This window comes from Scyliorhinus torazame, chromosome 2 (assembly GCF_047496885.1).
Source record: "Scyliorhinus torazame isolate Kashiwa2021f chromosome 2, sScyTor2.1, whole genome shotgun sequence".
Classification (NCBI taxonomy): Eukaryota; Metazoa; Chordata; class Chondrichthyes; order Carcharhiniformes; family Scyliorhinidae; genus Scyliorhinus; species Scyliorhinus torazame.
Window position 1 is genome coordinate 184,030,330 of NC_092708.1, and position 15,025 is coordinate 184,045,354.

General features: G+C 42.0%; 1 protein-coding gene across 11 annotated transcripts in view; it reads left to right on the plus strand.

Moving 5' to 3' along the window:
* Positions 1-15,025, plus strand: part of hdac4 (histone deacetylase 4) — a 780,143-nt gene that overhangs the window by 689,821 nt on the left and 75,297 nt on the right. For 9 of the 11 annotated variants that reach the window (XM_072481039.1, XM_072481057.1, XM_072481031.1 and 6 more), the window contains one exon: positions 8,962-9,082. In XM_072481039.1, the coding sequence (XP_072337140.1) occupies positions 8,962-9,082 (121 nt within the window). The remainder of the gene's footprint in view (positions 1-8,961; positions 9,083-15,025) is intronic. The other 2 variants (XM_072481007.1, XM_072481024.1) reach the window with 1 other exon arrangement.

Genomic DNA, 15,025 nt, shown 5'->3' on the forward strand with positions numbered 1-15,025 from the left:
CTTTTTAATATCTTGAGATCTAATTTAGTATAAGGGAAATATTGCTTTGAATTAATATATTGCCATCTGTCGATGTATCTGAAAGGGGGACTGAGGGAACTTTGGCAATACCAGTAATGTATTTGTCACTATACCTCAAATACTTTATTGCAAAGGTTATGACATCTACGTTTGTCTTCCCAAAACCTCCATCCCCATGTAAACAATTTTGAATAATATGTGGTGAACCTCAAAAATAATTCAACCTCATGGATATATTTTATTTTATACCTGGCATATCTAAAGGAAAGAAGAAAATATATGATCCTGAAATATTGCAATTTCAAATTGATTATCGCTTTCTTAATAACTAGTTGATCTCCTGTAGCATTACATAGAACATGGAACATAGATCATACAGTGCAGAAGGAGGCCATTCAGCCCATCGAGTCTGCACTGACCCACTTAAGCCCTTACTTCCATCCTATCCCCGTAACCCAATAATCCCTCCTAACCTTTTTTGGTCACTAAGGGCAATTTATCATGGCCAATCCACCTAACCTGCACGTCTTTGGGCTGTGGGAGGAAACCGGAGCACCCAGAGGAAACCCACGCAGACACGGAGAGATGTGCAGACTCCGCACAGACAGTGACCCAGCAGGGAATCGAACCTAGGACCCTGGCGCTGTGAAGCCACAGTGCTAATCACTTGTGCTACTGTGCTGCCCCTATCACTTGTGCTACCATGCTGCCCTAATCACTTGTGCTACTGTGCTGCCCCAGTACCCATTGTACCCAGTAAATCAGAGGAACGACATCTCTCCCACATGTCTCTATCGTTATCATATTGCCGTTCACCTCTCTCACTGCTTGATTTTTTTCCTTTCGCTCCTCTTCTGCTTCTCTCCCTAACTTTGTTTTGCTTCTGTGTCTTCTTGCTGCCCCTTTCCTTTCAGATGGAGGATGTGGATGTTACATCAGAGAGAGGAACCACCAATGGCTGCAGGCAGCTTTTGGGTGAGAGTTGTGTGAAAAATATCCCTCAGCAGAGCAATTTCCATCCTCTACCGCAGACACATTCTCCTCATTGTCCACCCCCTCCCTTGCCTTCCCCACTCCTTCCTACCTGCCCGTCACTCCCATAACTGGTCATATCCTCTGATACTAAAATATTTTCTCAATCCTTCTATCGTTAACTACACTTATTCCACTGTCAGTTACTTCATATTTCTATCTTCTCCTCCCAACAAATCTTGTTAACTGCGGCCGCCCCCCCACCCGCCCGGAGGGTGCTGGAGATCTGAGGCTTCTCAAACTGTTTCCCATCCTCATTTACTCTACTTCCTCTCTCAACAATAGCTTGAAACAGGAGGGAACTGTCAGCTTGAGCAGGGGCAAAGCAGGAGTGCAGTTGATATTAACAGTGGGTGAGGGTTGTGCAACATTTAAAGCTTGGCTAGGAAGAGGGATACATTTAATATGTAAGATCAAAAAAAAATCATCTTAACATGATGAAAGGTTTACCTGGGGAAATCAGGATGCTGTTGGAGCTTTGGCAGAAGTTTCAATACAGTAAATGTATTTGAAACTGAAAATCAGAAGAAAAAAGTCTGAATTGTTTAAAGTGAATATTTTAATAGAAACAGCTTTCAGAAAAAGTAGACCATATATACTTGTACAGCACCAATATATGTAGTGACAACGTGGCGAATCTCTGACATGAAAGTATTCTTTCCTTTACGTTGAAGGTATAACTAGTCTGATAATGGGCTCGCCCATGCTCATGATTTCAGGGAGAGCTTCTGATTAAACTTGTCCCACATACTAAAATAATATATGGTAGTCATATTAGCTCCCTGTTTTACAATGCTAAATCCCATTCTGTTGAATAACCTGTGCCTTCCAGAAACTGCTACAGCAGTTTCAGTACAGTTCGACATGGTTAATGCTTCCTGTGGTATTGCTCAGAGGAAGTCAAACATTAGTGATGAGATTTTTATACCATTTAAAGCAGAATGAATTGTTCTTGTGCTAAGATGAGGCTGTATCCCTGAAAATTTACAATGTTGAATTACCCCTCAGGCTACAGGCCATATACCCAAAAACAGATGTCAGGTTTTCATGTTGTGATTGGTGAAGCTTTTATTTTTAAAGTCAACGGCTACAGACCTTTTGACTGCAGAATAAATAAAACCAATTTTACGGGTGGCGGAGCTTCCTTGTGCTTTCCTTTTTTTAAAAACATATTGGAAAAAACATAGCTAGAAATTAAGCACAATGCAGGCAATGGAAAGTATAAAACTTTATTCTAATAATTTCAGTGTGCAGACCAAATTGATTTGTGCAAAACCAAAAAGGATTTATTTCCATAAAGTTTAGTTTAAGGTACCATTAATTGTGTTCAAATTAGCAGGGGTTGATGATGTGTTGATGCATGAGGTTGTTTAAGCTTCTTCAGATATTTTGGAAATAGAGAAATATTATTGCAATATGTCACATAGATGCGCACCACAATTGGCTAAATCTAAACTTACTCTGGCTACTAGATATTTGATCCAAATACGCACTGAATTCCAGATTGCCAAATCATCTCTGTTACAGTCACTCCTGTTGTAGCAAACCTCTGACCCAAGTGTTTCTCTTTCATCTCTTTTTTCATTCCTCCACACAAGACCAATTACAAAGAAATTTCACCGACATAACTATATGTTTTAAAAATCGCAGAACTGTGTTCCAAAATAAATTTATTGGCTCAACTTTTCCCTGCTTTTGTTTTGATTGATTTACTGAATGAATATATGAGCTTTGGTATGAAATCTTTTGAAATTCTGTATATATAAATCAGCCAGTTTGTTGGAATTCCTTATCTTAAGACCATGAGACACAGGAGCAGAATTAGGCCACTCAGCCCATCGAGTCTGTTCCGCCATTCAATCATGGATGAAATTTTTCTCATCCCCATTCTCCTGCCTTCTCCCCATAACCCGTGATCCCCTTATTATTCAAGAACCTATCTATCTCTGTATTAAAGACACTCAGTGATTTGGCCTCCACAGCCTTCTGCAGCAGAGTTCCACAGATTCAACACCCTCTGGCTGAAGAAATTCCTCCTCATCTCTGTTTTAAAGGATCTTCCCTTTAGTCTGAGATTGTGTCCTTTGGTTCTAGTTTTTCCTGCAAGTGGAAACATCCTCTCCATGTCCACTCTATCCAGGCCTCGCAGAATCCTGTAAGCTTCAATAAGACCCCCCCCCCCCCCCCCCCCCCCTCATCCTTCTAAACTCCAGCGAGTACAGACCCAGAGTCCTCAACCATTCCTCGTACGACAAGCTTTTCATTCCAGGGAGCATTCTTGTGAACCTCCTCTGGACCATTTCCAAGGCCAGCACATCCTTCCTTAGACACAGGGCCCAAAACTGCTCTCAATACTCCAAATGGGGTCTGACCAGAGCCTTATACAGCCTCAGAAGTACATCCCTGATCTTGTATTCTAGCCCTCTCGACATGAATGCTAACATTGCATTTACCTTCTTAACTGCCAACTGAACCTGCATATTAACCTTAAGAGAATTGTGTACAAGGACTCCCAAGTCCCTTTGTGCTTCTGATTTTCTAAGCATTTCCCCATTTAGAAAATAGCCTATGGCTCCATTCCTCCTTCCAATGTGCATAACCTCACACTTTTCCACATTGTATTCCATCTGCCACTTCTTTGCCCAATCTCCTAACCTGTGCAAGTCCTTCTGCAGCCCTCCTGCTCCCTCAATACTACCTGTCCCTCTACAGATCTTTGTATCATCTGCAAACCTAGCAACTGCGCCTTCAGTTCCTTCTTCCAGATGTGCTGTTAGGTCATTTGGACATTCTGAATTCTCCCTCCATGTACCCGAACAGGCGCCGGAATGTGGTGACTAGGGGCTTTTCACAGTAACTTTATTGCAGTGTTAATGTAAGCCTACTTGTGACAATAAAGATGTTTATTATTATTAATGTAAATTGTGAAAAGTTGTGGTCCCAGCACCGACCCCTGAGGCACACCACTAGTCACCGTCTGCCATCCCGAAAAAGACCACTTTATCCCCACTCTCTGCCTTTTGCCAGTCAGCCAATCCTCTATCCATGCCAGGATCTTAACCCTTAACACCATGGGCTCTTAACGTGCTTAACAGTTTCCTATGCGCCACTTGTCAAAGGCCTTCCGGAAATCTAAGTAAATCACGTTCACTGGTTCTCCTTTCCCTAACTTCCTTGTTACCTCCTCAAAGATCTCTAATAGACTTGTCAATCATGACCTCCCCTTGACGAAGCAGTGCTGACTCAGTCCTTTAAGGACCTTTATCATGCACTTCCAAGTACTCCGCAATCTCTTCTTTAATAATGGATTCTAAAATCTTACCAGTAACCGAAGTCAGGCTAACCGGCCTATAATTTCCCATCTTCTGCCTCCCTCCTTGTTAAACAGCGGTGTTACATTAGCCACTTTCCTGTCCTCTGGGACCCTCCTATCTCCAGTGATTCCTGAAATATTCCTGGGCAGCACGGTAGCATTGTGGATAGCACAATTGCTTCACAGCTCCAAGGTCCCAGGTTCGATTCCGGCTTGGGTCACTGTCTGTGCGGAGTCTGCACGTTCTCCCCGTGTGTACGTGGGTTTCCTCCGGGTGCTCCGGTTTCCTCCCACAGTCCAAAGATGTGCAGGTTAGGTGGATTGGCCATGATAAATTGCCCATGGTGTCCAAAATTGCCCTTAGTGTTGGTTGGGGTTGCTGGGTTATGGGAATAGGGTGGAGGTGTTGACGTTGTGTAGGGTGCTCTTTCCAAGAGCCGGTGCAGACTCGATGGGCCGAATGGCCTCCTTTTGCACTGTAAATTCTATGAAATTATCTCCTCAGCTATCTCTTTTAAAACCCTGGGGTGTAGTCCATCCAGTCCACGTATCCAAACCCAGGACGAGATCTTGCAACTGTTCACGCCAGCAGGATTTTCTGGTCCTGCCGACGGTACAACCCCACAGATTTCCTGGCTGTGTGGGGCAGATTCAGCCAACTGCAGGTCACCTCTCACCACAGGGAGGCCAAAGAATCTTATCCATAATTGAGAAACTACATTCTAATTTATTGGGATTAAACTACTGCAGTCATTTTGGTGTAAAACAATGTATATAAGAATCCCATCTGCTAAGATACAGAGATTGAATATTAAAGAGGAATTCCAACCCATTTGAACAGAATACTTGAACAGCTTTTCTCTATTATGGTGATCAGAAGACTTCAACTAACTATAAAGTTGACTGCAAGCTACTTCAGTAAATGTAATTTTAAACCGACTTAACATAACTACAGCAGTGAAATTCTTTGGGGTATACATTTGAGAATCTATTTGTCTATCTAAATGGTACAGTGGAGCTTAATTAATGCACATTGTTCAATTTTATATAGTTTGTGTCCTAAATAGATTCCACTCAGCATATTTAAGCAGAACCGCATATGCCCCCTGCTGTTTGCACCTCTGGTAACAGTAAGATATGTTTCATAGCCAACAGGGGGCAGCAGGGGGCAGCAGTAATTTTGAATGACAACATCAGGATATCACCAAAACTGATGAGGGATAGTTTTTGATCTGTGCAAAAGATCATTTTAAAGATACCATACATATTTTCAGTTTTGAATTCCTGGAATGACTCTACTATTTCAAATGCAGAAACTGAGAATATGTGATTTTTATTTCTTTGGGAGGTGGAAAATCCATGTTGTTTTTTTTTAAAAAAAAGAACTATAAAGAACTTATTAATGCCAACTTTGCGCTTTTACAGAAACGGCCCCTTTAATGTGCTCCTCTCCTCCAACACATTATTAACTTTACCACAGGTACCATTGCTTTCAATTACACATTTCAGGCATATTCTGTTCAATTGTTTAGAACCGTATCTATCACTTTGGGGAATATTGTGAACAAAATGGCAATATATATTTTATGACTAAAAATACAATTAAAGGCATGTGCATGTCGCCTAGATTTACTTTAAGAGCATTCAGCAATAATGCACAATAATGATTGTTAGGGGAAAAACATTTTAATATGCTGATATGATTTCTTTGGCTTAGTCACAAAGTGATAGTGACTGCCTTTAGCTCCTGTGCCAAAGTGATAGTGACTGCCTTAAGTGTGAGCAGAAAACTTTCTTTCATAGCCACTATAAATTGACATTACTGTCTAGCATACAAATGCTTAGAACATTTATTGTAAAGTCCACAATGTACTTTTAGTGGCAATGTTAGTCTATTTAAAACAAACTGGTTAACACCAGTTAAAATAGCGGAGAGAGGTACGTGGTTTGCGTTTTCTCAAGAATCTCCCACTATGGTCATCCGTTACACTGTCCCTTAAGTGGGCACTTCATCCTCCAGGAACTATTCTATTCAGCTTCCATTGGATTTATTTCATTTTAATTTCCTAGCTGGGCAATGTCTAATTCCAGAACTGATTTTCGCTGTAGGGGTAACACTGTAGATTCCTTCTCTCTAGCTCTAATCTGGCCAAACCACTGTCCACGGTGGCTTATGTACACAATACTGGCATTAAGAGACTCTGGTGTGGCCCTCCACATCTGAGATACTGTTCTCGGCCATAACACTGTGGAAATATGGGAACAATCTTGACGTTGTAAAAGCATAGTTTGATCAGTTTACCAATATGAAAGCAGTCAAATCACTTGATCAAATGAGAGCTTTGCAATTCACTATATTTGCCTGTTGTCCTTTGCATATCACATCAAATGTTTATTATTTTCATTGTTGTCACACTCTTTTTTTACTCCACCCCAGAGATGAGTTTACTGGTTTATTTGTGTAGAAAGGGAAAAATGTCAGGGATAAAAGATATTAATGTAGTAACTGTTACAACTCTGTAAAGACTGATAATTCAAAGTTGGTTAACAGTTGAAAGAATGACATGTCAACATTTTACGTTTTAAAACTTTTACTGTTACAAATTACTGAAACCACTATTGGCTAAACACTTTTATTTTTGTAGGCAACTCATTTTTTTAATAAATTTAGAGCATCCAATTATTTTTTTCCAATCAAGGTGCAATTTAACGTGGCCAATCCACCTACCCTCTGCACATCTTTGGGTTGTGGGGGCGAAATCCACACACACACGGGGAGAATGTGCAAACTCCACATGGATAGTGACCTGGGACCGAACCTGGGACCTCAGTGCCGTGTGGCAGCAGTGCTAATGACTGCACCACCGTGCTGCCCCAATAACTTATGCTTTAAATTACAGTAAAGGAGATTGCCCATTTAAGCTTTAGAACGACCAAAAATCTCCGACTATGATCATGCGTTACACTGTCCCTTAAGTAGACACTTCATCCTCCAGGAACCATTCTAAAATAATTCTCAGCTCCCAATGGATTGCTTTCTTTTTAATTTCCTAGCTGGGTAATGTCTAATCCCAGAACTGATTTTCTCTGTAGAATTATACTGTAAATTCCTTCCCTCTAGCTCCAAGCTAAGCAAATCTTCCAGCCTCCTTTTAATCCTCACAAACTCAATCTTCATGCGAACCTATGAATTAGGAGGTAAAGTAGGCCACTCCGTCACTTGAGCCTGTTCCATCATTCAATAAGATCATGGTTGATCTGAGTGTGAGCACTCACAAACGTTCTGCGTGGTAAACAATAGAGTCAGCATTTTCTCTCCATCGGGCGCAATCCTGTTTGCTTTAATCACTTGCCCTCTACTTCTCAGATGGCTGCAGAGCACACAAGACAACAATTGAAACTGCTGTCTGTGATATTCGTAATTATATGCGGAAGTTTGTAACTTAATTTCAAAAATGGCGTCATCTACCTACTTCGCCATAGCAACAGGAGACACATCCACTTTTGAAGTATTGAAGTAGAAATGGTGATTCGTGGGGGGGAGGATTTTCTGCTGGAGTTTGCCACAGGCAAAAATAGCGATGTCAGCAGAAAATCTCATGACCGGTTAAACGAGAATCACGGCAGCAAGATCTTATTCTGTGATTTTCCCTGCACTCACCGGTGACATAATAAGGTTCCCTCATTTAAATCTATTTTAATTAATTTACATATACCTAAAGACTTCCCACCATATTGGGGGGAGAGGGTATTGTTTAACCCAGGTTGGAGTGCCCTCCGAAAATGGTGCTCTGATCTCTGTGGAGCCGGTGTGTGCTGCCTCGATTAGGCCCTGCCCACCAGCCTGACAGCAAAAACCACACCCCAGATTTTCTGTGCACAGAGTGCCAGAGAATTGAGAGAGAAAACTTATACACCCATTTTCTCATCCCAGCCAACACTTCAGAGTGGAAGATTCCGCCCAGTACCTTTGAACCCCAAATCCTTTCCATCTTAGAAGTACCTGGATAGGTTGCAGTACCATTGTTTACAAATCCGTATCTATACCACCTTTCAGGGACTTTGGGAAACTCAGAGTCTAGTCATGATATACTTCAGAATTGTGATCATTGGCCCCCAAGCATAAATATCTTGCATCCTATTTTCAACAAAACAATCTAAGCCGTCCTTTGACCGCTAACAACCAAACCACCCAGGCTTACTGTCAGACAGACCTCAGAACAGGTCACATGGCCTCTTTTATTTACTTTATGTTTAAAGATACAGGGCAGGATATTTCTAGCCCTTCCTGCCGGCAGGATCTTCCAGTCTGCCGTAGTCAATCTCTCGCCACTGGGGATGCCATGCAAAATCCCATTGACCAGAGGATCCCACCAGCAGTCAATGGTTCGCTGCATCTGCTGCGGAAAATTTCGCTGACAGTCCCAAATGTTATAAGTCTAAAAGATACAGTTCTACAACATAATATTTTAAACATCACAAGCGTAATTTAACTGTTCGAAGAAGTATTGTTGATTTATATTGGATTGAGCCACCTCTGGCTTCAGTTTACCATTGTATTTATATCTTTAACCTGGTTTTATTTATTTCTATAGTGTATCAGAGGAAGGAAAGCATCACTGGAAGAACTACAGGTTGTCCATTCGGAGCAGCATGCATTACTTTATGGCACAAACCCATTGAATCGACAGAAGCTTGACAGTAAGAAACTGCTAGGTACAGTGCAGTTCACTCCTCTTTACCTTTTGATGCAGCATTCCAAAAGTAGCTATTATATCCCAGACATTGGCAATGACATAACATTAGTAAACAATAAAATAAAAGATGAAAAATTCCCCAAACCTTTTTATTTATTCTTTCCTTTGCAATAGTTTCGATGCTTAACAGATAACAACAGTATTTGATTCCGAAGTCTTAAGTTCTGTAATTTGCCTGTTTGTTTTAAAGGGTTTCTGAGGAGCTACCTGCACTTAATGGATGTTCTTTTTTATGCATGTCACGTTGTCCTTACTTATTTTAAATGTAATCCAGCTGGGTTGCATTAAAAGAATATGATCTTCCTGTGGGGAACTGAACCCTTAACCCTTTAACCTGCTAGCAAGTCGAGAACTAGCATTCTCACTGGGCTGGGAAATGTCAACTCATACATTGTCTCTGAAACAATCACTAAACTTACAGTAATAAAGCTTTGTTATATTACTTTATTACTTAAGTTTAATTTACATAACCATTTAAAGTGAACAGTTTAACTAAGATGTAATGAAGTACCATTCTCCCATTTTCCCATTGATTTCCTTTCTTTCCAATTTCTTGATTGGAATGCTTGATTTCCAATTTCTTACTGCATTCTGTTTTTTTATTATTTCAACTTTAATTTTATTTTCCTCTCTTTAAAATTATAAAAGTACTTGTTGTTGCCACAGCTACATTTTGGCAATGGACACAACTTGCAAAAAGAAGTTGCTGTTTGACTAGCTGTAAAGACAGACCTAAAAGCCAGTCTCAGCCAGTCAGAAACCAACAATGTATAAAGTTTGACAGGACCAAAGGGTTGCTAGAAGGTGAGTAAAAGAGTCTGTGGCCTTCAGGGCCTGAATGTGCCCAGACAACTAAGTTCACCTATGATGTTGTAAACTATAAACCAACAACTATTTTCCCAATTTTCATATGCTGAAAATATTGTCTTTTTTCAACAAAAGTAATCAATTGCAGGATATTTTTCTTTGAGCTGTTTCTATAATTTAATACCTTTTTCAACATAATATCACCTTTTATTGTATGCAGAATCAAGTGCTTCAGGGACTGGCCACAAAACAGCTATAACAACTTATATTTATGTTCCACCATTAATGTAATAAAACATCCCAAGTTGCTTTACAGGAGTGCAGAAAGCAAAATTTGACACCAAGCCACTTAAGGTGATATTAAGGCAGATGACCAAAAAGCTTGGCCAAAGCGGTAGATTTGATCCTAAAGCGGGACAAGGACCCACTGCAATGTGGATAGTACAGGCTGATCCCGCTCCTCAATGTGGATGCAAAGTTGCTGGCATAAGTGCTGGCCACGAGGATCGAGGACTGTGTCCCGGGGGTAATCCACGAGGACCAGACGGGATTTGTAAAGGGCAGGCAACTAAACACCAATGTGCGGCGGCTCTTAAACGTGATAATGATGCCATCGGAGGAGGGAGAGATGGAGATAGTGGCAGCTATGGACGCGGAGAAAGCCTTTGACCGAGTAGAGTGGGAGTACCTCTGGGAGGTGCTGCGTAGGTTTGGGTTCGGGGTAGGGTTTATCAATTGGGTTAAACTCCTTTACAGAGCCCCGATGGCGAGTGTAGTGACGAACCGGCAGAGGTCGGAGTACTTTCGACTGTACCGAGGGACGAGGCAGGGGTGCCCCCTGTCTCCCCTGTTGTTCGCATTGGCGATCGAACCATTGGCCATGTCATTGAGGGAGTCTAATAAATGGAGGGGGGTGGTCCGAGGGGGAGAAGAGCATCGGGTGTCGCTATATGCAGATGACCTGTTGCTGTACGTGGCGGATCCAATGGAGGGGATTGTGGAGGTCATGCAGACTCTAAGGGAGTTTGGGGAGTTTTCGGGCTATAAGCTCAATGTAGGGAAGAGTGAGCTCTTTGTATTACAGGCGGGAGACCAAGAAAGAGGGATAGGGGGAGGGGAGCTTTCGGTATCTGGGGATCCAGATAGCCCAGGAGTTGGGGGACCCTACATAAATTGAATCTGACGAGGTTGGTAGACCAAATGGAGGCGGACTCCAAAAGATGGGACATGTTGCCGCTTTCGTTGGCGGGTAGAGTGCAGTCGGTCAAAATGGTGGTCCTTCGTATTTAAGTTTTTACATTAGTTTGAAAAACATTTCAAATGGCTACAAAATTGATACAAAAATGTTAAATTTTGACTTCCAACATTCAGATTCACGTTTGCAGTTAAACTTTGTGATGCAATTCATTTAAGTAAAATGCAACCCTTATGAAAAGCACTTTCAGCACCTACTGCACTAAATATTTTTGCTTCTCATACTTGTTTAATTTAGATATTGATCAATTTTCTAGTTGTTTTTTTGTCCATAACTTGTCTTATTTACAGTACCATTTATTTGTGCTGTTTTTGTTTGTCATGTTCATTATTGTTTGCTGTTTTTGTGACTTAGTCTTCCTTTTTAACCCCTTTTTTAACCCATTCAGACACCTTTTCATTGCTCATCTTTTTAGTTTTAAAACTTGTTCTAAAACAGCTCTCCTTGCTTTCATTTCCCATGCTTGGTTACTTCCATGTACTGATCTCTGCTCCCTATTCCCCTTTCTCATTGAATTGAAAATAAATCCCTGTCATATTTGCTCCTGATAAGACTTCCGTTAGGGAGAAAAGAATCACCAACTGTAGACCAAACCGGAAACGTCTGCCAATCAAACACTAGAAGTTGTCTAAATCGATCCAAAGGTTTTGGGACCAATTCTCTATGCAGTGGTTGACATATGGTTGACAACACAGAATTAGACCCTTCAGCCCAACAATAGTGTTTATGTGCACTCGAGCTTCCTCCCATCTTTTTAATCTATATCCCATTGTAACTATCTATTCCCTTCTCCCTCAAGTACTTGTCCAGCTTCCCTTTAAATACATCTATACTATTCACTTCAGTCGCTCCCTGTGGTAGCGAGTTGCAGATTCTTACCACACTTTGGGTAAAGAAGTTTCTTCTGAATTCCTTATTGGATTTCTTGGTAACTCTTATTTTGATGGCCTCCAGTTATACTCTTTCCATAAGGGGAAATGTTCACTCTCTGCGTGTGTTTAGTTTTTAAAAAATTCATTTACGGGATTTGGGCGTCGCTGGTCAGGCCAGCATTTATTGCCCATCCCTAGTTGCCCTTCAGAAGCTGGTGGTGAGTTGCCTTCCTGAACTGCTGCAGTCCTTCTAGATGATAGTGGTCGTGGGTTTGGAAGGTGTCGTCTAAGGAACCTTGATGAGTTACTGCAGTGCATCTTGTAGAGGGTTTGAATGTGTGTGGAAGGAGGAACAATCAAGCGGGCTGCTTTGTCTTGTTTGGTGTTGAGCTTCTTGAGTGTTGTTGGAGCTGCACTCTTCCAGACAAGTGGAGAGTATTCCATTACACTCCTGACTTGTGCTTTGTAGATAGTGGACAGGCTTTGGGGGGCCAGGAGGTGAGTTACTCGTCGTAGGATTCCTAGCCTTTGACCTGCCCTGGTAGCCACAATATTAATATGGCTAGTCCAGTTCATTTTCTGATCAATGGTAAACCGCATGTCGATTGTGGGGGATTCAGTAATGGTAATGCCATCGAATGTCAAGGGACGATGGTTAGATCCTTCCTTGTAGGAGATGGCCATTGCCTGGCACTCTATGGCGCGAATGTAACTTCTGTTTCCAAGGAAATGAGTAAAAGGGAAACCAAACAATTTATATTTACTTATATACTGGAAAGTAGTCTGCGGGGTTTCCTGTGAATCTAAAATATTTCTACCTGTTAAAACTCCCACAACACAACAATCACTTTTTTTGTCAAATGTCCAATTGTATTTTTATCTTTGCTTTATCACCTATTGGAATGCTTACATCATGTGTGTTCTGATGCTTTAATTTCAAAGAGAAGACCTTGCCGTGTAAGAAAAAGCTGTCAGTTTTTGTTTCTTTCCAGATGGTCGTAAGATTTCAATGTAAAAAGACTCCTTTCAGATGATCGAATCCCTACAGTGCAGAAATAGTCCATTCGATCCATCGAGTCTGCGCCAGCCCTTGCTCCAATAGAGCACCCTACCGAGGTTCAATCCCCCGTCCCTATTCCCATAACCCCACCTAACCTTTGGGCAATATTAGTATGGCCAATTCACCTAACAAATTCACCTAACTATTTGATTTAGTAAAGTCATTTTTAAAATTCACTTTGCTGATACTTAATTACTGCACAGATATGAAAATCACTTATTATCACAAGTAGGCTTCAAATGAAGTTACTGTGAAAAGCCCCTAGTCGCCACATTCCGGTGCCTGTTTGGGGAGGCTGGTATGGGAACTGAACCGTGCTGCTGGCCTGCCTTGGTCTGCTTTCAAAGCCAGTAATTTAGCCCTGTGCTAAACCATGGCTTTTAAATGTGGACATACCGCTAACTCTGGATGAGTTGACTATGGCCCTTGAGTCCTTCGAGGAGAGTAAAACTCCCGGAGGTGATGGTTTACAGGCTGAGTTGTATTCGGTTCTGTATCGGCCCAGACCTGCTGGAGATATGCAAAAGTATGCTTCTGGCCAGGAGCATGTCAGAATTCATGAGGAAAGACACCATTACCCTAATCTACAAGCAGAAGAGGGAAAGGGAGGAAATTAGAAATTGGCAACGCATTTCATTGTTGAATGCAGACTATAAAATTCTAGATAAGGTCATTACCAATTGGGTCAGGTCTGCTCTGGAATTGGTGATCCACCCTGACCAAACCTGTGCTGTACCCGGCAGGAAGATCTCTGAGAGCCTCGCACTACAAAGGGATATGATTGCCTATGTGCAGAACAGGAGGATGGACACCTGCCTCATCAGTCTGGACCAGGAGAAGGCCTTTGGCAGAATATCACACACCTACATGTGCTCTCCAAAATTGGTTTGGGGAGGGAATCCGCAATTGGATCCAACTGCTCTGCACAAGCATCAATAGCGCAGTATCAATCAACGAGTGGGAATCAGAAAGCTTTCCAATTAAATCCAAAAGTCAGGTAGGGCTGCCCTCTGCTGTTCTGTTCATGTTATGCATAGAACCCTTTTCTGAGCCCATCGGGAAGGATTCGGGCATAAGAGGAGTCACGATCTCGGGTAGTGGAGGCACTCGCGTCAAAGCCTCCCTGTACATGGGCGATGTAGCCATCTTTTGCGCAGATCTGCTGTCAGTGCACAGACTGATCAACATCTGTGACCAGTTGGAACTGGCTTCAGGTGCCAAGGTAAATTGTGGCAAGAGCAAGGCCATGTTGGGAACTGGGCTAATTGATTCCTTGCCCCCTTTCACCGTCCGGTCAAGTGGCCTGAAGGTGCTGGCAATATGGTTCGGATGGACCAGGGCATGTGTTATAAACTGGATGGAGCAAATGGGTATAATAACCAAAAACTGGGTATGTGGGAACGACGATCTCTCTCCATTGCAGCTAAGAAGCTGGTCATCAGTTGTGAGACGTTCTTGGTGTTGCTATACATGGTGCCAATCTGGCCTTTTCCTTACTTCTATGCTGTGACAATCATCCGAGTTATTTTCTGCTTCATATGGGAGGTCAAAAATGGACCATGTTCAAAGGAACACAATGTATAAACCGCTCGATAAAAGGGTGGAAAAACGTGCCCAACATTGCCCTAATCCTGATGGCCACCTTTGAGTGCGGCTGTACCAAGTTGTGCGTAAGTCCTCGGTTGCAAAGACCAAGTGTCACTACGTGCTGAGGTTCTACATGTCCCAAGTGTTGCAAATGATGGGTATGGCCAAGCTGCCGTAGAGCACTCCCAAATAGTTGGACCATGCCGTACCACCTGTCCCTTGTGGAAACATTTATACAACTAGACAACTTGGCCACAAGTTCATCAGATTGTGATTTGTGTGTAACATCCTGGATGCCCTACAGGAAAAGAAGATGGTGAG